Genomic DNA, 23,004 nt, shown 5'->3' with positions numbered 1-23,004 from the left:
CCGTTCCGTGAGCCTCAGTATGCAGCGACCACACAAAGATGAAATTACTTGTATCAGATTTGTAAGATTGTATAAGATTCAAGATTGATTGAGTTGTATAAAATATGTCCAACAGAGGATGATTCTGGTGCAGATGTGTTAATACAGCTGCAATTGTGCACCTTCTGGTAGAAACAATGGTGGGTGTATTATCCTTTGTAATACGAAACTTTTAAATCCACTTGATAAAAATTTAGAATAGAGACGATGTTTAAAAAGACAACACTGTTGCTGCACCGAAGTTACTAATCACCATTATTATCAGAAGCATGTATTGTTTGTAATTGATGGCCCTTGATATAATTACAGTGTCTGCCGAAACAAGCTTTAATGTCAAATTTTGGCTTTTTGAGACCAAGATGAACTCTATTGTTGTTGCTGTGTTGTATATTAAGTAAATAAAAGTAGAAATACAAATAATGCATCATTTCTAATGTAAAATAATTAAGATTGTGTGCTGTAGCATGGTCAAGTTAAGATTTTGGCGCCAAGAACAACCAGTAAGAATAAAACTGAGAAATTATATTTTTCTTGATTGATTAAACTGTCATTTTCTTCATCCTGGTGATATAATTTCACTCCTAATATAATTAACACTGAATAGTTTTATATGTTAGTAATAGAGAGAAGATACAGAAGCTGAGCGCAATGATGAAATGAAAATATTACATCTGGTTGCAATAAAATGTTTTAATCAAATGGCCAACTAACAGCCACAATTAAGTACATTTAAACATATCAAGTATACAGATAAACTATTCTCTTTCTCATAGTTGTGCAAATTTTTCTCATTCAGAAAACTCTGAGCAGAATGTAAGAAGGTTAACAGCACATCTGGCTCTCTGTTGTTAGCTAACCTGCACTGAAACCACTCAGAGAGCAATTAAACACTCAGCTAACCAAGCCTAATGCATGAGCTGCATCTCATACTAAAAACATCTAAATCACACTGGCTTGACTTTATGAGGGTAGTCCAGTATCTTAGAATTTTTACGCTCATGATGAATGTAGATGGAGAGCAGAGAAGCATGCTCAGAGGAGAGAGAGAGAGAGAGAGAGAGAGAGAGAGAGAGTGAAAGCAGGAGGGAGAGAAATGCAAAGACAATACTTTACCCTCTTCAACAGACTAATCCAAAACCTCTTCACATGATTCAGAAATACTTCACCGTCTGAATAATTCATCCTGAACTATCTGCATTAAGCCACTGTTCTGTGTTGGCCTACTCATGCCATCACTTCACATTTACAATCCAGACACTCTCACTGCCACATAGTACATTAACCAAACAAATAATAATCATAAATTCATAGTTACTTTACAATGTTTCCTCTCATCTTTCAACAATCATCATTACAATAATTGAGGAACTGTGGCAAGTTTGTGTAAGTCTCTAAGAGCTTTAAAAAGTCTCCTATGCGTACTCCTTACCCACATGGCAGACCCTCTGACTCCTCAAGACCCAGAAGAAGAAAAAACGGGGGGGAAAAAAAGTCTTCATCACCTAAAGTCAAGACCAAAAGAAGGCAAACAGGAAGACAGCAGAGCAACCTGGAGCTAAAAGTGATATGAGGATGAAAAAGAAACACAGGTTGCTGAGTTATAACGGCCACTCCTGCTGTCTTTACAAAGCTGTGACCTCATCATGCTCTACACACACACACACACACACACACACACACACACACACACACACACACACACACACACACAGAGAGAGAGAGACACACATAGAGCACCTTCCTGTTTGTCAGCGCTGGTGGTAAACTTTCCACTGACATCTTCATTCAAGGGACTAATATAGTTTCTGTGCATTTTGTCATTAAAAAAAAAAACATATGTGAACTGAATTCAATAACTCTATTTATGCAAATAGCAGCATGTAAAAAAAAAAAAAAAGAAAAACGATAGAACTCATTTGCATGTGTACTGTATGTGTTTGTGTGTAGGGAATGAATCAAAACTGCCCTTTAACATATTTCCAGATAATTAAAATATTTCATTACTTTGACAGCTGCAGAGTTAACTCTTGATAAAACTAGAGCACTACGTGAAAATGAAAAAAAAAAAAAATGCTGATGAGCTTTATGATATTCTTAGCTCCACCATGTCTTTTGACTGTCCTTCTCACACCTCCTCCTTCAGAAAAACGTGCCTCTCGTGGGTCAATATCTGTCTAATAAGCTGCTGGTTTGTAATTGTCCATCAGCCTCATCAAATACCCGTCAATCAAACTTTACCGTGGCTGACGTCTTGACAGCTGTCAGTGATAATTATGGAAAGTGATGGAAGATATCAAGGTTACTTTCCATGAGAAGAGGACAGCCACAATATCCTTCCTGTTCATTTTCAAAGTGTAAGTGTAAGTACTGTCTCCTTCTGTCTTGAAATATTTGATAAAGGCAAAAAATATGTGGGTGTTTTTAACATGCTGGAGGAGTTGATGTGGTTTAAGATGTGTTTTGTACATTGCTTAAGAAATTCAAATAAGTTGTTACTATGGCTAAAATATGATCTCTGTTTAACTGTGGTGAACGATAGATAACACAACATGTAAATAACTAATGAAATAATGCACTGGGAACAATTTAAAAGCTCTATTGCACTTTAATTAAATATATATAAAAACATGCAGCAGAAATGGTAAACACAAAACGGTGGATTTTTTTGTACAGAATGACTCACTAACAGTTGCATTCAGCAGTAAGTACACACTGTGCAGTTTAACAGGTGACTAAACAGAAAGGTCATTTTGAGCCAACAGTAGTAACCGTACCTGTAGTTCATATACATTTCTTTTACACAATAAAGCAAATGATGAATGATGAAATCCAAATAATGTAAATCTTGTATGATAATTGTGAAAATGAACTTCATATGCAATACTCTTCTCTTTCTGATGTCACATTGCATTAGCTCAAATAACCATAAATATTGTAGGGGATAACCCCACGTCTGGCAAACAGTCAAAGTCTTTCTGTAAAGAACAAGGCGATACAATTTAGGCACCAGATTAAAAGAACTGATTAATTTCATTCATTACATTTAATACTAATAACAGGAAAGAGGAACAGGCACTAGCAGGACTTTCTTCAGTTTTTGACATATAGATAATATGATAATTAATTCATACAGTATGTACCCACTTTACAATAAAAATACAATCACATGTTTTGCATGAAAAATGGAGGTGAAAATCAGGTTGTGTAAGACTGAAATGAACACATCATTTGTTTGTGCAAATGATGTGACCCATTTCCATAGCAGCAAATAATATGTATGACTTGCCTGCTGACTGGTCAGATCTAGCTATAGTAAAAAGATGTAAATGAGGGACATGCTGCATAAATATACACCAAGAGTGCACACTTTAAGCCGTGTGATGAAAAACAGCATTTTCAGCTGGTTAGGTTTGCATCCATAGAGAAGGAAAAGGGTGAACAAGACCTAAAAAAGAAAGACAGATACACCTACACATTTTCCGATTGAATGGTCCTTCAGAAAGCGCTCATGGTGATGGAAGTTGAGTAACAACACGATTTCTTGTTCCGATTTAACTTTGTGAAAGTTGTGGGGTAGAAGATAACCTTAAAAAGCATTATTCTTTTTCCTTTACGGCACGTGCATATTCACATTCAGTTGTGTCGTCCACAGTTCACCCCTTAAGGCCATATAGATATATATATATCTTTAAATAAAATGTCTGTAAATTCCAACACAGCGATTGTCACAATCTAAACCCTAAAATAAAACATTTTGACTTAATAAAATTCTGTACATATAAAAATATTTTAAACATCATATCACAACTTTCCACAACAGCAAAAGATAAAATAATATAATATAAAAGTTTCAACAGGGTGACTGTACATCAACAATGTTCTGTCCTGTTTGCAGTTTATTTTTCAGGGCACTTTGTTTGGCCCCTATAAGATGCATGTTACAGCCCCACAGAGGCTTAGAGTACGTCTTCATATTGTCCTCGGAGGCGCACAGGCCTGAATCCCCAAATGAGTTAGCGCACTGCCAATAACTGAATCAGTAACTAGGCTCATCCATCTCTTCGTCACTCCAGTCGGGGGGTGCATCTGTTCCAAAATATCGATCCCCAAAGTTTCCTACAAGGACAAAAAAACATTTAAACACATCAGTTAAATTGAGCAAATGTGAAAAACTACTGCATATGTAACACTTTAAAACTCTTCCACACTTTTATATTCTTTTCTAAGCTTTACTCACCAATGCCAGGTATGATGTGGAAGAGATCGTTGACCTTCTTGTCTACAGCTGTGGTGATGATCTTGACCTGTGGGAACGCGTATGCCACTGAATGGACCCCCATTTCAGCCATTAACAAAGACACCAGCAGAATTTTGTCCTCCTGAACATCATGATCCTGAAAAAAGAAAACATGCTCATGAAAAAAAGCTACATGTAGAGTGCAATTAATTTCATGCAATGTGTACAATCAGGTGAACCCACCAGTAGGACTCGTACGGCCATCATGGCGGCAGCTCCAGTGGACACGGTACAGTCCATCAGAATCACATGATCTTCACTGATGTCTTTTGGTAGACGCAGATAATGGAGCTGAAAATGTTAAGACAAAGGATGTGGGTTAATACCAAAATGTTACATGCATGACCAGTACCTATATCCTGTTGCTATGTTATAGGGGACATTATGCAGAAATTCCCCAACACCAGCATTTCCTGGAAATGACAAGTAGATAAACAACCCTTTTTTATTGTGAAATATTAATAATAATAATGATAATAATAATAATAATGATAATGCATTTTATTTAAAGGCGCCTTTCAAAGCACTCAAGGTCACCTTACAAGGCACATATAACACAACAACAGTACATCAAACAATATAAATCAGGTGACATTTAGTGCAAAGATAAAGAATAAATATGAATGTGACTACAAAGTGCATTAGTACTAAAAAGGAGATATGGGTTCTCCAGGAAACTGGTTGGATAAGAGCGGCAAGGTAGGGATAATGTGTCCCGGTAAGAGAACACGGAGGCGGTCAGATAGATGTATCCTTCATTTATTTAGCTGTGGTCTGCAACAATAATACAAACAAATAAACAATCATTTTACTATCATATAAACAGTAAACTAGCTTAACACTGTACTAGCTTAATATTAGTTGTACAAACAATAATGTAATAATCATTAAACATCACCTAATAATCACACTCACCACTTCTCATTTACACACAGCAGGAAAACAGGAAAATGATGTGAAGGAAAACTCTGCTCTTGACCGCATGGAAGAAAGGAAAAAACTAACGGAGCAGAAGCATGCACACAGGTGGTGCATTCAGGAACGTCAGTAAAACTGAGACACATTCGATAACGTGGGACAAATAAGTTCTCCATACAAACACGCTATAAACAACTAAATCTCTCTTGAACAATGTGGGCTTTCGAACACAGCCGCCCCCGACTGTCAACATTGACAGTTGAATCCAAGGTAGAAAGGTCACTCAGGTAAGTAAGTCCTCGGTTTCCTCATCTTCAAGCTTGGGGAGTTGGACCAAGCGAGCTACTGGTCGAATGTATGTCCGATCCTTGACCTTCACAGCAGCAGTCCGAATACGCCCATCAGCTCCAGGATAAGTATCCGTCACCTTACCGACGGGCCATGAAGCTCGTGGGAGTTGGGGATCCACGATGAGCACCACTTGGTTTGGCATGAGGCATTTCCCATCCTTCTGCCACTTCTGTCGCTTCTGTAAAGTAGGCAAGTAGTGACTAATGAACTTGGACCAGAAGTGGTCAACAAGGACTTGACTATGTCTCCATCTGCGATTTCCAAGGGTGTTGCTTAGGTCATAAACTGCTTGAGGGAGTGAGGCATCGTAGCGTCCCATCAGCAGAATGCTAGGTGTGATGGGATCCGGATCTGCTATGTCTGATGAAACATAACCAAGAGGCTTAGCATTCAAGATGCCTTCCACTTCCACTAGCACTGTCTGGAGCACCGTTTCAGATACAGTCTGGTCTTTAAGTACAACCTTGAGGGCAGTCTTTACAGACCTTACCTCTCTCTCCCATGCTCCACCAAAGTGGGGAGCACTGGGAGGATTGAAGCAGAAGGTGATCTGCTGTTCTGCCAGCTGTTCCTTTAGAGAAGGAGTCATCGCTTCAAAGGCTTCACGTAGCTCTCTAGCTCCACCGACAAAGTTTGTCCCATTGTCGGACAGGAGCTCAAAGGGTTTGCCTCTTCTGGCTATGAAACGACGCAATGACATCAAGAAAGCGTCAACATTGAGGCTGTCAAGGAGGTCCAAATGCACGCACCTGGTTGTCATGCACTTGAAGACTATGCCCCAGCGTTTCTCGGTTCGTCGTCCAATCTTCACCGTGAATGGTCCGAAGCAATCGACACCAGTCGAATAAAAGGGTGGCTTATACAGCCGTAGACGAGCTGGTGGCAAATCCGCCATCTTAGGGACTGAAGGATTGGCTCGCCATGACTGACAATGCATACAGTTGTTTTGGTACCTCTTGACCGCTTCCCTACCACGCAGAATCCAAAATCGGCGACGCAGTTCAGCCAGGACTCTCTCTGGTCCAGGGTGCAGGAGCGTTTCGTCGAAGTCCTGGATGATGAGCTTAGTCAGAGGATGCTTTGGGTCTAGTAAGACCGGGTGGATTGCATCTGTCTCTAGCTGTTCAGCTCTTCGGAGTCTCCCACCGACTCTAAGGAGTCCTGTCTCCTTATCATACTCAGGAGATAGTGAGCCCAGCCGGCTATGGGATGGTAGGGGTCGGTCTGACATGAGAGCCTTAACCTCCTCGGGGAATGACATAGACTGGGCTTGCTTTAGATGGAGATTCTCTGCTTTGATGTAATCAGCTGCCTCAATAGATGAACTGGTGCCTGGATCAGCCGCCCCGTGTAGGGGTCGCACTGTTGCTTGCATGAGGTCCTTCCATGTAGAGAACAAGCTGACATCAGGAAGCTGAAGAGAGGGGTCAACAGTCACATGTGCGCAGAAAGAGGACTTCTTCAGTTCACTATCCTCTGGCCCTGGATAGACAGATGGACTGATAGGCCAATGATTCTCAGAACAATGAAGGAAGTCAGGACCTTGGTGCCAACGGTGTGGTCGGGAGAGTTCCTTTAAGGTCTTGCCACGCGTGATGTCGTCAGCGGGGTTATTGGCACTATCCACGTACCTCCAGTTGCTCACATCTGTAAGGTTCTGGATCTCGGCCACACGAGTGCCCACAAAAACCTTGTAACTACAAGATTCTGACTGGATCCAGTGGAGGACTGTTGTGGAGTCCGACCAGAGTGTGACCTTCCTGATAGGTAAGGTGAGCTCAGTTTGGATGACACGAGCTAGTTGAGCACCAGTGAGCGCAGCACTCAACTCCAACCGAGGGATGGATAGTTGCTTCTTTGGTGCCACACGGGATCTGGCTAGGATGAAAGCAACATGAATTTCCCCTTGATCATCCTCCGTTCGCAAATAGGCAACAGACCCGTATGCTCTCTCAGAAGCGTCGCAGAAAATATGGAGATCTCGGATAGATGTAGGAGAGTCTGCGGAGGCTGGTGCATAGCATCTTGGGATTTCCATCTGAGCCAGGTCGGGAATTTCCTGTTCCCATGTTAACCATCTGTCTCGCAGGCTCTGTGGTTGAATTGGGTCATCCCAACCGATTCTTTCCTTCCAAAGGTCCTGGACGAGAATCTTGGCTCTTGTTGTAAATGGAACAATGTACCCTAACGGGTCGTACTGACATGCAAGTACCTTGTAAACGGTCCTTAACGTGGGTTCTGTTCTCTCTGCTGGTCTGTGTTTGTACTTCAGTGAGTCGCGGAGGCAGTCCCATCGCAATCCAAGAGTTGGCTCCTGTAGGTCTGTACTGGATTGGGAGAGCCATAGCTCACTGCTCTCAGACCGTACATCAGGTGGAAGATGCTCAATGACAGCTGGAACGTTGCTAGCCCACTGGCGTATCTCAAAACCGCCGGAGTGGAGCAGCTGGCACAGCCTGTCTACCAGGTCCTTAGCTTCCTCTTTTGAATGTGTACTGTGGAGACAGTTATCCACGTAGAATGACTGCTCAACACAGTCCGCGAGGTCGCTGTTGGTTTCCTGAACGTGCCGCTGCAGGGCGTAGATGGCACAACAAGGACTGCAAGTAGTGCCAAACGGTAGGACTTGCCATTCATAGATCTTTGGCTCCTCTGTCCTCTGCATCCCCCGCCAGATGAAACGCAGGACTGGTTTGTCAGTTGGCAATAAGCGTATCTGGTGGAACATACCCTTTATGTCTCCACTCACTGCCACAGGATACTGCCGGAACCGAATGAGGACTCCGAGCAACGATGGGCCTAGAGTAGGTCCGGGCAGGAGAAGGTTGTTGAGGGACTTCCCGTCGTACTGGAAAGAACAGTTAAAGACTATTCTGTTCTTGTTGTTATGCCGCACCATATGGTGAGGGATGAACCAAGACTCGGGGGTTGACATAGCTGCCTCTGGTGGCACAACTGCTACATAGCCCATCTTTTCGAGCTTCTGGATCTCCTGGCAGTATACCTTGGCTCGTTCTGGTTCTTTGGCAAGTCTCCGCTCTGTACTTCGGAGGCTAGGTAACACTGCTTCCATAGGAGCCTGAAGGTTTGGAGAGTTGGCTCGACGAAGCAATGGCGTGGCATATCTCTGTATCCCACCAACAGTGACCCTGATGGTGGACGTCTGAAGAAGGTTCAGGGCTTGCTGGTCTTGCTTTGACCGGGTTGCTTGCTTCTCACTCATAAAGGGGAGAGTGTCAATCTGCCATAGCCGCTCTACGTTCTGTAGGAGCTCACAGGTAGGCGTGACCGTTGCGGTGAACAAGCATTGCTGTTCGGATGAAGCTATGTGGTCCGTGCTGGTGGGACCTTGGAGCGACCAACCAAGTTTGGTGTGGACTGCAATGGGTCCTCCTGGTGGGCCCAAATGCACCGGCTCTATAGGTGCAAGAAGATGAGGCATGTCAGATCCGATGAGCAACAGAGGTTGGACATGGTCGACAGGAGGCAGAGGTAAGTTGCGGAGGTGTTTATACCTCCGTTGGAGGATTGACACTGGATAAGAGTGTTCTGACAAGCCTAGATTGTCAGATGTGAATGCTTGACGTACGTGATGCTTCTCAGCAGGTTCGATCGGGGAAGATACATGAAAAGTCACTGAAGCACCGTGCAGCTGCACTACGTCCTGGTGAACAGTCCTGATGGTAAGCGTTTCAGGATGTAATGTGAGGTTCAGATGTTGGACAGCTGATGGCAGGATGATGCTTCGCTCAGAGCCATCGTCCAGGACTGCGTAGGTCTCTAAGACTCGGTTCCCATTGTGAAGTAGGACTTTCACGATTTTCAGCATCACCTTGGGGGATCTGTTTGGTCTATCTAAGTACACCTTTGTCGTGGGGGCAGTCACCATCAGCACACTCTTCTGTGTTTGCTGGACTGCATCATGTAGTATAGTCAGATGCTGCTCCTTGCAGACATTGCAAGGTCGCTTGAGGGTACAAACGTCAGGCTTGTGAGATCGTCCACACCTCCAGCACCGTTGCCCGTCTGTTAACCAATCCACCATCTGTGCTGTGGTCAACGTCTTGAACTTGAGGCAACCGTTTAAGAAATGCTCTTTGTTGTTGCAGTGTGGGCAGTATGGTTGAGGTTTAGATGAAGGCCTAGGCTGGGCAGGCCGTCCTTTGGAGCCTCGCTGATCACTAGCAGCCAGGAAGAATGCTGTGGGTTTCTCCTTTGGTATACTGAGAGGACGTTGATCCCTTTTGGTTGGCTTGGGAGCCTCATAGTGGTAGAGTGAAGCTGCTCTACCTGCGATGCGCTTGGCCTGAGATTTCATCTGTAGCCAGGAGCTCAGATCTGGTAAAGTATAGGTTTGGTCAGTTCCTGTCCGAAGAATGCCTTGGTTCAGACAATATTCTACGAACCCATCGCGATAACTTGGCGGCATCTTGCTCAGCAGTCGGTCAACGTGGGATCCACATCTTAGCTCGTAGCCGTTCTGTCCCTCCAGAGTCCTAAGCATGCCTACTAGTGACTGGATCGACAAGGCGAACTCATCAAAGGCTTCAGAGTCTCCAAACCTGATGGCTGGGGCGTTCAGGATTGCGCCTAATTCACTTTGGACGAACTGGCGGGGTTGACCATACTTGTCCTGTAGAGCTTGCATAGCCATGGTGTACGGCTTAAGGTCGTGCATGTATGCTTTAGCGAGTTGGAGTGCACTATGAAGTTTCAAGTGTCCCAGGAGCACCTGATACTTGTACTGCTCATTGAGGTGCTGATGGCTATTTAACAAGTTGTCAAGGGCCATCTTCAGTAGGGCAAAGTCGCTTTCTTTACCACTCTCGAATATGGGGATCATTGGTTTCGGGATGCCATAGGACGAAGCGAGGATTGGAGAAACATCGGGCACTTGTGGACTGGGTTGAGTCAAAGCTGGAGTGGCGTATGACAGTGTCTGTACAGGGTGAATGAAGGCATTCGGCTGTTGGTAGTTTGCTGCCACCGAGCTAAGAGGTAGGGTCGCAGGAGGATGAGCTAGTTGTAGCAAGGGAGATGAAGCCAGCATTATTGGAGGTGGAGCTACACGTTGAGTAGCAGGAGGCAGAGCCGTGTCTCGAACGGGAGGCGGAGCCAGACGTTGCGCTGGGAGCAGAGGCGGAGCTACGTGTTGCACTGGGGGGGGAGCCACCTGAAGTGGAGGCAGAGCCCAGGGACCCTGTGGAGGCGGAGTCACGTGTGGCACTGGAGGTGGAGCCACCTGGAGTGGAGGCGGAGCTACAGCACCCTCTGGCGGCGGAGTCACGTGTGGCGGAGGCAGAGCCACGGGTAGCGCCGGAGTTGGAGCCACTTGAGCCTCTGGAGGCAGAGCGGCCGACACCAGTGAATGAGTTGAATGGGCAGGAGAGGCTCTTGCACCATCTGGTTCTTGTGCTTTCTCTTTAAGAAGAGATGTAACCATCTTAGCTATTTCCAGATCGTTAGCTCTCTTCTTTATTTGTCGCCGTTGTTCAAGTTGCTTTGTTAATGATTCTCGGGTGCTAAGAACTTCCTCCTGTAGCTTTTGGGCCTCTCTGGCTTGAGCTTGAAGTCGCTGATACTCTACTTGGACGAGTTGGTCCTCTTCCACCTGCTGCTGCAACTCCTCAAGCTCTATCTGCTTTACTCGCTCTTCAAGCTGGGCTGCCTCAAGGTCTGAGAGAGATGGGAATGTCCTTTGGGATGCACGTGAGTACCTTGTGAGTCTGGAATTGGAGGTCCGGGAAGAACGTGTTCGCTCACTGTGTGAATGTCTGGTGGAGGGAGCTGGCTGTGTGGCTTGGTTTTGTCCCTCTGGAGGGAGAGTTGCAACCACGTAGTCGCTCAGGTATGATGGAGGGTGTCGTTCCCTCTGTGAAACACGTTGGGGTGCAGGTTCAGTCTGTGCATCCATGTTTGTTGGTTCCATACCTTGATTGATGCTCTGATCCGGCTCGAAGGACCATAAAAAGGAGATATGGGTTCTCCAGGAAACTGGTTGGATAAGAGCGGCAAGGTAGGGATAATGTGTCCCGGTAAGAGAACACGGAGGCGGTCAGATAGATGTATCCTTCATTTATTTAGCTGTGGTCTGCAACAATAATACAAACAAATAAACAATCATTTTACTATCATATAAACAGTAAACTAGCTTAACACTGTACTAGCTTAATATTAGTTGTACAAACAATAATGTAATAATCATTAAACATCACCTAATAATCACACTCACCACTTCTCATTTACACACAGCAGGAAAACAGGAAAATGATGTGAAGGAAAACTCTGCTCTTGACCGCATGGAAGAAAGGAAAAAACTAACGGAGCAGAAGCATGCACACAGGTGGTGCATTCAGGAACGTCAGTAAAACTGAGACACATTCGATAACGTGGGACAAATAAGTTCTCCATACAAACACGCTATAAACAACTAAATCTCTCTTGAACAATGTGGGCTTTCGAACAAGTACAATAAATAAAGATTGCATAGTTAGTGTGAGACAGAGTATGCCACTCTGAATAGGTGTGTTTTCAGGCGGGATTTAAAGGTGGAGACAGAGTCCGAAGTGTGAATGTGTTAAAATGTGAATAAACCCATAATATTAAAAAAAAGAGTGAACTTTGCCACTTTTGTGACGTTGAAGGTGAATGTAGGACAGAGACAGCAAAATGTTTTACACAGCAAAAAGAAAAATGTGTTACAGTTTTGAAGTTCAATAACCCGTATGCCATTAATTTAAATCTGCACCTCTGGCTCTCCTGTGTCCTGGTTGGTCTGGATGAGGATCTTGCCGATGCGGACGTCTTTGCAGACGGCCCTCAGAGCCGGCTCCATGGTCTCCCCGGCTCGTAAGATGGACACGCCTGTGATCTACAGAAAAACAAAAAGAAGGAGAAAAAAAAATGAAACAGAGGTTAATTGCATCAGTTTGGGTACAGACAAAACTCTTCTGAATGGTCTTTAGAATTAAAAAAAGTCGTGAGAGAAGACGGCAGGAAGTAAATGGAGTTCACTCACCCTCTTCCCGTGGAAAGTTCTGCCTTCATAATCCTCTCCCTGGGGGGTCTGGACTATGTGGACCTGAGATAATATTAAAAATCATAAGAGTGTGAGCACAGTGCTAATCATGGTACCGTACTGTACTACAGAAGTCCGAGAAAATAGTTTGTGGCTATCTACAGTGAATTTCTGTCAGTCAGATAAAGCAGTTTGTGTCACTCCTTGTTTCATGTGTGCGTGTGTTTGTGAAATGCAAACGTGTATCTTTAAGTTTAGGTATAAAAACTTTCCATTGTGGTGGCTTGGTAGGTTTCCATACCTGCGCCACAAGCCATTACATGTATCTGACTCTCTTTTTAGCCAATGCAAACTTTTTTTTAAATACTCATCTTTTAATACTCTTTCTCCATTTCAAGGCCACGAGTTTTATCTCTCTCTTACTGCCTATCTGTCTGTCTCTATCCATTGGTTATCTCACGCTTTCGTTCTCTTACATGTCTTTATCTACGCCCAGGTATGAAATGATTCAGTCAATGTCCTACTTAATAAAAAAGAATTACAGAGCCTTCATGCTATGAATTAATTAAGAGAATATATCAGTCTTTAGCACCTGTGAGGGGAGGAAGGAGAGTGCTCGCTCGATCAACAATCGCATCAACCTCTTGGAGTAGAAGATGAACTCATCACGGCTGGTTTCCTTGTTTCTGAATGTGGTGATAAGGTAAAAAAAAAAAAAAAATACACACCCTTTATACTGCAGTAGCTGATGTTTTTTTTTATTGAATTACATGTAGCTGTCAGTGTAACACATCTGTTTTCTTATCTTTTACCTGATGATGGTGTGCATACCCCTGACCTGAGGTGTGCTCTCTAGAACGCTGAGGGTCTGGGGGAGGGGTTGGGCTTGGTGTGCAGAAGCCAGGGCTGCCCTGTAACCACAGCAACAAATAGTAGAGAGCGGGGGTGGTGTGGGGTGAGGGGAGCGGAAAGAGAGAAGATGGACAGAGACATAAATACAATTCACGTGAACATGAATGCAACACTTCTCTGCACACGTGTATGGTATGTGCAAGTTCACACACAAGCATGTACACACGTATTGTATGCACATTCAAACGCACACACAAAAAAAGATGTGTAAGTACATGCAAAAAAAGTCACAAATCATTTTCAGTAGTAGTCAGAGAAAGTTGATATTTGCAGTGTGTAACCACTGTAATAGGATTGCTTGGGAAAAAGCAGACACACCAAATAGCAAAGCATGGCCAAGTGTTGAGCATTTTAGTGGAAAATTACAGCATAGAGACCATAACAATGAAAAACAGCTTCTTAAAAAGACAGAGAATTAAAACTGTTCAATTTAAAAACTAACATAACATATTTGAAATAAAGGAACATTTCACTGTAGGTCCTGTTAGGTCTCTACTACCTGTAATAATTCCCCAAAATTCTACACACAAACAAAAAGGTTTGTATATTTTGTTAACCTAAGTTTAATGTGGGCTCTAACCTAAGGAACAGACACACTGTTACAAATATTCATTAATGCAGTCATGTTGACTGGCATTGCAGTATGAGTCCCAACATCTCCAGTACCAATAATGTCACTGAAATTCACAATAGCCAGATGCAAAGAAAAAAGAAATCATAGCAAATCTGCTCACATATCCCAGCGAAGTTTCCTCTATGGGGAAGAGTTTTTTCGACGAAACACAACAATCACAAAACAGGGGACACAGAAAGACGAGGAACAACAGATAAGAGGAGGAAAGAAAAATGAGAAGAGACACAACATCAGGTGGATGAAGGGATGAAGCGATTATCACACACAGTGAAAAGTGTGACAGCTGAGACTTGAAAATGTCAAATGTCTCGGAAATGCGCTTACCACATGTGAACTGCCATTTAAAGTAAAGTCATGTTTTCCTGGTTATCACTTGTTATATATATTATGATACTGAGAAGAAATGAAATGCATGAAATAAAAACCCATCCAAATGGCACCGTAAGAGGAGGGCGACGTGCTGGGAGTTCCGCACTTTGAGTCTGTCTTTATTGCTTTTTATATTTTCTTAATATACGTATGTGTCTTTTTATATAATGGAGCCTCTGAGTCAAAATATTTCAAACAATTGTACTTGCATAACCGGGAAAGAAATATCTTGAATCTTAAAAATGAAGTGGCAGGCCGTGTCTTCTACAGATTTTTACTGATGCTTGGGTAAAAGAGAGTTTTGGATCAGATTTTGATATCTATACACGTGCAGCTATTGTTTGTCTGCGTGGGAGATGCACAAGATATGGTGCGGCTGTCACTCTTTCACCATGTAGAACAGTAAAAGTTGGTATTTCAGCTCACAGGCCCCAGCACATCCTGTGTCTAAAGACAGACACCAAGCTCACTTCCTCTCTCTCTCTGTCTCAGATACTGTGGCCGACATTCAATGGAAAAACTCAGCGCTTTGTAGTAGGGTATTGGAAACTTTCTCTGTGGCTGAGGTATGTGATAGTCAACAATAGCTGTAGAAAGAGCTTCCTCTCTCTCGCTTTCTGTTATAGTCACTCTCTCTCTCTCTTATTCTTGTTGCCGCCGAAAGGAGGGGTCAGTGACTTGACTCATAGGTGTATTTTTAGACACAGAAGGCAGGAAGAGTGTGAGTTGTCATTTCTCTAAAAGGCAGAGAGAGGGAAAACCAACATCTGTACATTCAATGCTGGCTGCACCGCACCAATTTCAAACTTTTGATCTAAACTCGACTTTGTTGACTGCAGCTTTTTCTGCATGTTCCATATTTATTCCATGCTGGTGTGGAACAAATTTTAATAGTGTTTTGGCAAACTTTTATCACTGATCACTAATTAGCCGTATTTTGGACTACAGATACAAGACTGCCGCCTGGTGATGTCTCATGGCAGCCAGCAGATCAGTGGTAGGTAGAGGTTGGTTTTACGGCCTTGTTTTTCTCTCCCTCCGAAGAAGCTGGAGTGGTTGGGGAACAGGGCAGATGGTGAGGAGAGAATGATAGACAGGATAAAGGCCACTCTACCTGACGCTGAGCTCTCGCTGTGAGCCATGGAGGGATTTGGGATGATGGGGGTGGGGGGAGTGGGGGGTGGGGAAGAGTGAGAGAGCAGTACATCAGCAGCTTGTGTGTTACTGTGTGTGTGTGTGTGTGTGTGTGTGTGTGTGTGTGTGTGTGTGTGTGTTATGATTTAAGTCACTTTCAGGGACACACACCAGACTTAAAACAAGTTCACTAAGGACAGCCTGTGCTGGACAAAAGTTATGTTTCCAACTGGCAAAATTCTGATTTTTGGGTAAGTGGTTAAGGTTAGGGTGAGGGTAAGGTTAGGGTTAGGGTTCTTCTCCAAGAAATGAATGTAAGTCTATGTAAATACCCCAAAAGTGACTCAAGTAAATGTGTATGTATAGAGGGAAGGAACTAAAGCAAAGTGTTACATTAAGAAAAATGTGCCTTTGGTGACAATTAAAGCATGTTGAGTAAAAAATCCAAAAAGTTAAAAATACAGCACTCTCTATTTCAGTATTTCAGAGTAATTATGAAGAGTTTGACATGTAATGAATTAGGACTTAGAACCTGAACCATAGAGAGAGGATTTCTATTAAGGCTGCACAACTAATAGTACATAATTGTGTATGACTATTTAACGATTCCATGATAATACACATGTGTGATGATTTCATTTCACTTGAAAACATACCTGAATATATAGATGAGTGACAAATTAAAGGAAAAATAAATGTTAAGTGTCTTAGTAAGGTGTTGGGCCACCATGTGCTACCAGAAGAGCTTCAATGCGCCTTGGCATTGATTCTCCAAGTCTCTAAACTCTCCTGGAGGGATGAACATCATTCTTCCGAAAGATATTCCCTAATTTGGCATTATGATTATGGTGTTGTAGGGTGCTGTGTAACACGTTGGTTAAGAATCTCCCATAGGTGTTCAATTTGCTTGAGATCTAGTGACTGCAACAGCCACAGCATATGATCATCTGTCACATCGTTTTCATACTCCGTGCCCTATAGATAGGAGCACTGTCATCAAGGAAGAGACCACTCCCATGCCACTCTTATGTACTCCCATTAGGACAGAAATCATAGGATAAAGGTGATCACTAAGAACAACTTTGTATTGATTGATACTTCTCTCTAAGGGGGCAAGTGGACTCAAATAATTTTTTTCCCACCATAATTTGTCACTCATCTGTATATATTAATACTTAGTTAAACTTAAATAGTTGTTGTTACTTTGTGTAACTTCACCAAATAATAATAATAATAAAAAAACAACATTAATAACCACAATTTCAAAATTGTCGTCACAGTAGTTCGCATCTCAATCAAATGTTTCCATTCTCAGCTATCATGCACATTCATTCTCCCCTGAAGTCTGTGCAGTGCATTTTCTATCCACTAGAGGGTCTGTTGAAGCTTGTATTTACTGTCCAAAAATTACAAGTTTGAATCATCCCTAAACCAAATAATCTTTCAGTTCTAACAGTAACCTGCACTGAATAAAAGAATCAAATAAATAAATAACACCAGGAAGGATGAAAAGCCACAACCCTCTGCTTATACATTATCCACTAATATTAAACCAGCATTACATATTTACTGTGTGTGTGTGTGTGTGTGTGAGAGAGAGAGATAAAGAGAGAGAGAGTGTGTGTGTGTGTATGTACCTCCTCCAGCTGACTGTGGACATGCTGCACTATCAAATCGATGGCCACCATGTTACCACCACCTGACAGGATGAAAAACAAAGTGACATGAACAAGATGAGGTTCATCCTTTTCTTATATTGCTAGTATCATAGTAGTAGCTATGTAAATACATTTTGTGTATATGGAATATGCACGCACCACGTGGCACCACAATATCAGCCAGTCTCATGGTGGGTTCAATGTACTGCTCAAAGGCTGGCTTGACAAACTTGTTGTACTGTTTGATGACACCCTCGATGTCTCGGCCCCTTTCTGTAATGTCCCTCCTCAGCCGCCGCACCAGCCGGATGTCAGAGTCTGTGTCTACAAAGATCTTCATGTCCAGCAACTGAAATGAAAACATGAAACACACGGACAATGTTTAGCTGAATACAAATCTCATAACACACATTCACACAAAGGAGAGATCCGATAAATGGTAAGCTAAACACACCCTCTTGATTCTACTTTTAGCTTCGTGGTGTTTTAGGTCAAACTCGAGCAGCAGACAATTTCCTTTCAGTTGTGTCATGAAATAGCACCACATTTCACATATACAGATATTTCCTCGAAAGGTGAATTAACCCAATATTTCCTTTTGTCTTGACAATAAATTCTCAGATAAAAAATGTGTGTGTTGAAATTACAGTTGAAAAATAAATGTGTCAGTGCTCTCTGGTGGACAAACTATGTGATGTAGGCATTGTTTCTGAAGCACTTCAAACATACTGTTTGTTTAACATTGCAATTTCTTGGCAGTTCATGTACTGTACCAGCCAACATTTAAATCAGTTGCTCAACTTTGTTTTGCATGGACAATACTGATTGGTATAAGTAAAAAAGTCACGTTCCACTTATGCACAGAAAAACATGTTTGACCACATGCACAGATAAAAATACATCTGACGTCAACATCTTCCACTGACCAGCTGAATATGTAAGAGGAGATAACCTTGCCCTACCTGCAAGAGCATTTTATCAGCAAAGGCCATGATTCCCTCGAAGATAATAACACTTGCTCCATATACAGTTTTCTGTGGAGGACACGTGCATGTACTGTAGCATTATTACAGTATAATATACATACAAAACACAGTGCATGATATACAGACAGGATATGCTGAAATATACTGTGACAGTCCCTTATAGTAATATACTGCTGCTATATTGAGAGAATATTTACAGCTACTTTAGTGAATGGGCATTAGAAATAGAAACAAGTAGATGGGATTCACAATAATGGTTTGTCAGTGACCATCTGGAGAAGCAGATTTGCAATATGACTCTAAACCTCTAGCAAGGAACATTAAATCCCTCTTAGGGAATCAAGAAACTGAGATTATATGCAGTAATTTTGACATGCTACTCATTAACTTACAAAGTGCTTTTTCATGTGTTTGGATATGTGCATTCATCCTTACCCACTCCTTCTGTCTCCCATGAGTTGTGAAGTCATAAACTGGAATTTTTACACTCTTGCCCTGTTTGAGTTTGCGCAGCGTGTGTGTCAGCAAACCAAAGTCAAAGGCGTCAGGATGGTCAAAGTTGTAGTCGTTACTGGCAGCCATGGTCTGCTCTTCTGAGGACAGAACCTGAGGACAACCATCGCAGCGGTGTTGGAATAACTTTACAGTAACCTTGCCAAAACAATACAGCTTTTCAAGCACAATACAAACTGACTCCCTGAGCCAAATACTAAAAAGTGCTTCCGCTGCTTAGACACACATGTTAACATTTGCATGGTAAGTTGGTAAATTACAGAAATGAATTCTATTATAAGAAGTATACATGCTCAAATCTTGTGCAGGAACACTTGCACACAGATCACTGTTCAAGAGCAGTTCAAGTTAGTAGACCTAAATTTAGGAGAACATCATGCGCCACTGTGACGTCTGTACCAGGTGGTATTTGTGTTTGTCCTTAGGGTGGTCGAGCATTAAAACCCCAGACCTGGTACGTGGCCGTTTCAGAACAGTAACACCCCCGTCTCAAGTGAACAGATTACCCTCTTAATATGATAAACCGATGTTACAAGTTCTCTAGCGGCACTAGTGGCTGTGAGCAAACATGAGACACAGGAGATATGAATTTCAAGGAATGCATTCCTCAGCAAGTGTTTTAGATGACGACCTCTGGTAACACGGTGTGCAAACCGCCACTTGCTGAGGGACACAGTACCACTGGTCACTGGCAAATCCCTCCTACTCGGCACAGTCTGAACCGCTGCTGTCAGATTGTGACAGGATTACATAAGCAAGAGAGTGGGTGGAGGCATGGAGGGGCAGGAATGATGGCTCTTGCTTGATTGCTCTCCACCACTCTTTCTCTCCCCCAATTCACTAAGCACTGCGTTTCTCTTTCGACTGATCTGCCTTCTAGTATTTCATCCTTTCCGTCTCCTTTTTCTCCAGTCACTCCTCTTATCCTCATTTTTCCAAGTGATTTCATGGACTTGTCTCATGTCAAGATTTTAATCTCTGGAAATTAAAATAATTTGGAGCAATGCACAAATATGTCAAAATCATGGTATATGTGTTGAAGATGATTCCTGTATCTTAACCACTACAACATTCATTACAACACGTTTGGGGCTGCAAGCGGACGCACACCTTGTAAAAGGAGTCCATTGATAGTAGAACCACCCACGGAACATCTAGAGCTTCGATGATTTTCCTGGCCACCGTTGTCTTTCCTGAAGCGCTGCCACCACAAAGACCTGTGACAGAATATTGACATTAATGGCGTTTTCCACTATACAGTTCTAGCACTACTCGGCTCGACACGGTTCCAGGAACGACGTTTTCCATTACAAAAAAGCACCTACTCAACGCGGGCGGGGTCGTCGTAGCACGGCTCCGCGAAACTGCCTACGCGACACAAACACATAAACAATGGAGGACATGGAGGCGATGGTGTACTTGCTGCTGTATGTGTTTTTTTGTCAAACACAAAGCAAGAAAATTGAGCCGTATGGCTGTAACGCTGTTGCCGGTATTTAAAAATGCCGGGTTCAATTCTTGTGTGGGACGGCTCAGGACTCTTCCAGCGACAACTCTTCTGACTAATCAGTGGCCGGCAGTCTGTTGACGTCACATTTAGTATCAGCTCAGCTCTCTTGGAACCTCGCCAGAGTAGGTACTAAAAAAGTACCAGGTACCAGGTACTATCCCTAATGGAAACGCAAAAAAACCAGTCGTGCTAGAACTGTATAGTGGAAAAGCGCCATAAGCCATTCAGTATACACATGGTTAATTGTAACATACCTTTGCATGACATGAAGGAACCCATTTGTGCGTATGTGCTTTAGGCTATCACTTACGTTTGCAAAGGCAGGCAGAAACAAAGATCATGGTTTTTCTCAAGGTAAACATCCCCATTAACAAGTGAAGGAATTTTCATGGATTTTGTTTCTCTTGAGCAAAACACACTTTCAAGTCCAATAACTCAGCAGCAAAGCAGAGCCACCTCTAACTCAGTTAAAATGTCAATAATCGCGCTGAATGAGTTTGTCAATATCCATTAGTCATGAATGTGGCCATGCCTAATTTCTACAGAAGACCCTCTTTATCTGCTTACACGTGAAATCAGTTCATTTCAGTTCCAACACAAATATTCCTGTGTCCCTGAGACATGTAAGCTGCAAAGTGTAAAACTAAGTACTCAGTTTATAAGATCTTGATCCAGTGCAGGGCTGCTTTTTTCCTTCACATTTGAGAACTCAAATTTGAGAATTAGCACTATACTGTGAGTGTTAATTCAGATGTATGCACTGATAACTGTCTGTCAATGAAACAAACTGAAAACATCTTTGTTATTACATCATGGTGTGCATTTGATCTAAGCATCCTACCGATGACGAAGGCCTCTTTGGACTGTGTTCCATGTTCGTTGTACCAGGGCGGGCGACCGGCAGTGTAGATGGTTCGTTTGGAGGTGCGTAGGAGAGGAGGCTCAGACTTGCACTGGCTGGTGGTCCTTTTCCTAGGTGAAAGTCCTGTGCTAACCGAGGGGAGGAGCCGGTCCAGTGATCCCTCACCACCTCCACTGTGAAGCAATAGACACACAACAGAGGTCTCCATCACTGTTTAGCAAAGGAATACACATTTATAACTTTTTTTGGCCTTTAATGTGTGTTCTTTAAAAAAAAATGTAACGGAGCAACTTCTGGTTTTGCATACAACCCTATACACCTTTAAATGGAGGAATTCCTGTCTGTGTTTTGTACAAGCAGCACCGTTACGAACAATCATGTTTTATTAATCGATCAATAATAAAACAGCTTTGGGTTACAGTATGGTGGGGATTCTAATTTAACGTGATAAACTACACAAGACAAACACCATAGTACAAAACCTGCCTATTTGTGTCCTAGTACCACGAGTTGCAATTTAAAGACCTTCAATATAAGCTAATAAAAAATTATTTGGTGTTAAAATAGGTGCAGTAATAACAAAACGGTCATGTGAATGAGACACTAATACATAAATAAGAACAGTCATTAAAAGAAAAAAAACTCCTCTCTGTTATAACACAATACAATACAATCTGGCAGTTTGATGCATACTTGCCTAACGACACAAAGACATGTGGCAGTTTGGGTGTGTAACCTTGATCAGAGAGTAAAGACAGGTGTCCTAGTTAACTGATAGTAAACAAGACAGAGCAAGTATTGTGCTTCTACTGTCCCGGGTTAATGTTTAGATTTTACGTCTTCATCAGGTGAGCTTTGCTCAGTTTTGTGGTATATAAGTGCTGTACCAAAGTACACGATGTTCAATCAACTACAGTCCAGTGATCAGTTGTGCAACTGAGTTGTATACATGCAATATGCTGAGGGTGTATCAAGGAATAACACTGTGTTTCTCACTGCAATGTGTTGTAACATATAACAAAGTAAACAAGGTCTTCATAAACAAATGACAACAAGCTCATTCAAAAAGGCATGAGGCTCTTGAAGTGAGTTTGCATAGACTATTTAAATTAAACACGACGGAACCGCATCTTCCGCCTGACACAATACTAATGCAACAACTAATGACAACATTTCCACAAACAACAATCTTGTGTAATACTGAACGCAAACGTCTTGCATTTCAAAACTAAAAAGCTGCAAGAACAAAGTTTTGTAACTGTTTACTGCTAGTAATTAAGTTTTTAAATTGTGCTGACCAGAGAAGAAGGTTCAAATTTGCGATTTCACTGAAGGGAAGTGAAGAAGCATGAGCATTAACATTCTGTTAATGGTTATGGCTAATTTAGATGCAGAGCAGAGAACAACGATACAAAGAACTGGTCTAACACATTGCTTAGTACCCCGTCCAGAATCCAACTTCCCCTGGAAAGTTTGCTTCAGCTCTCTGACAAGAATCTGCTCTGAGAGTCTGAAGAAGCGTCTGTGGTGCATTATCAATACAGAACAACAACTTGAACAATCATCAGTGAACAATCACTTTTAATTCACTGTCACAATTAATAAGTAGCACAAGAAATATCTCCAAGAAGCATCACCAAAACAAATGCTGCTATGGTTGTTTTACAAACACAAGAGAGTATTGTCTAACTGGGTGACGGTTTCTAGCAACACTTACCTCATTATACGAGACACCAACACTGCACCGAGTGAAGACTGTAAAAACCCAGACGCCATTACGACAGTAGAATGTGTAAATGAGCA

The 23,004-nt window shown here is 42.5% G+C and overlaps 1 protein-coding gene across 2 annotated transcripts; it reads right to left on the bottom strand.

Moving 5' to 3' along the window:
* Positions 1-2,630: 2,630 nt before the first annotated feature.
* uckl1b (uridine-cytidine kinase 1-like 1b) lies at positions 2,631-23,004 on the bottom strand. 2 transcript variants are annotated; one of them, XM_053318431.1, is made up of 15 exons: positions 22,919-23,004; positions 21,181-21,374; positions 19,940-20,046; positions 18,752-18,922; positions 18,293-18,364; positions 17,490-17,679; positions 17,310-17,371; positions 15,653-15,669; positions 13,436-13,534; positions 13,216-13,309; positions 12,624-12,686; positions 12,354-12,476; positions 4,520-4,627; positions 4,277-4,433; positions 2,631-4,155 (listed from the first exon to the last, which is right to left on the bottom strand). In XM_053318431.1, the coding sequence occupies exons 1-15, from the start codon at positions 22,975-22,977 to the stop codon at positions 4,076-4,078; spliced, it is 1,596 nt and encodes a 531-aa protein (XP_053174406.1). In that variant the 5' UTR covers positions 22,978-23,004; the 3' UTR covers positions 2,631-4,075. The 2 variants fall into 2 exon arrangements, with proteins under 2 accessions (XP_053174406.1, XP_053174405.1); XM_053318430.1 differs by lacking the exon at positions 15,653-15,669 and adding an exon at positions 14,270-14,289.

Source organism: Scomber japonicus, chromosome 4 (genome assembly GCF_027409825.1).
Source record: "Scomber japonicus isolate fScoJap1 chromosome 4, fScoJap1.pri, whole genome shotgun sequence".
Classification (NCBI taxonomy): Eukaryota; Metazoa; Chordata; class Actinopteri; order Scombriformes; family Scombridae; genus Scomber; species Scomber japonicus.
The sequence above is the reverse complement of the archived record's forward strand: the minus strand, read 5'-3'. Positions and strand labels throughout refer to the sequence as shown.

Excerpts from the sequence above, each read along its gene's own strand:
- uckl1b (XM_053318430.1), bottom strand. The coding sequence starts at position 22,977 with ATGGCGTCTGGGTTTTTACAGTCTTCACTCGGTGCAGTGTTGGTGTCT. Across the intron at positions 18,923-19,939 it reads CAATGGACTCCTTTTACAAG|GTTCTGTCCTCAGAAGAGCA; the intron begins GTGTGCGTCCGC and ends GGTTGTCCTCAG. Across the intron at positions 12,687-13,215 it reads TCTCCTTCCTCCCCTCACAG|GTCCACATAGTCCAGACCCC; the intron begins GTGCTAAAGACT and ends ATATTATCTCAG.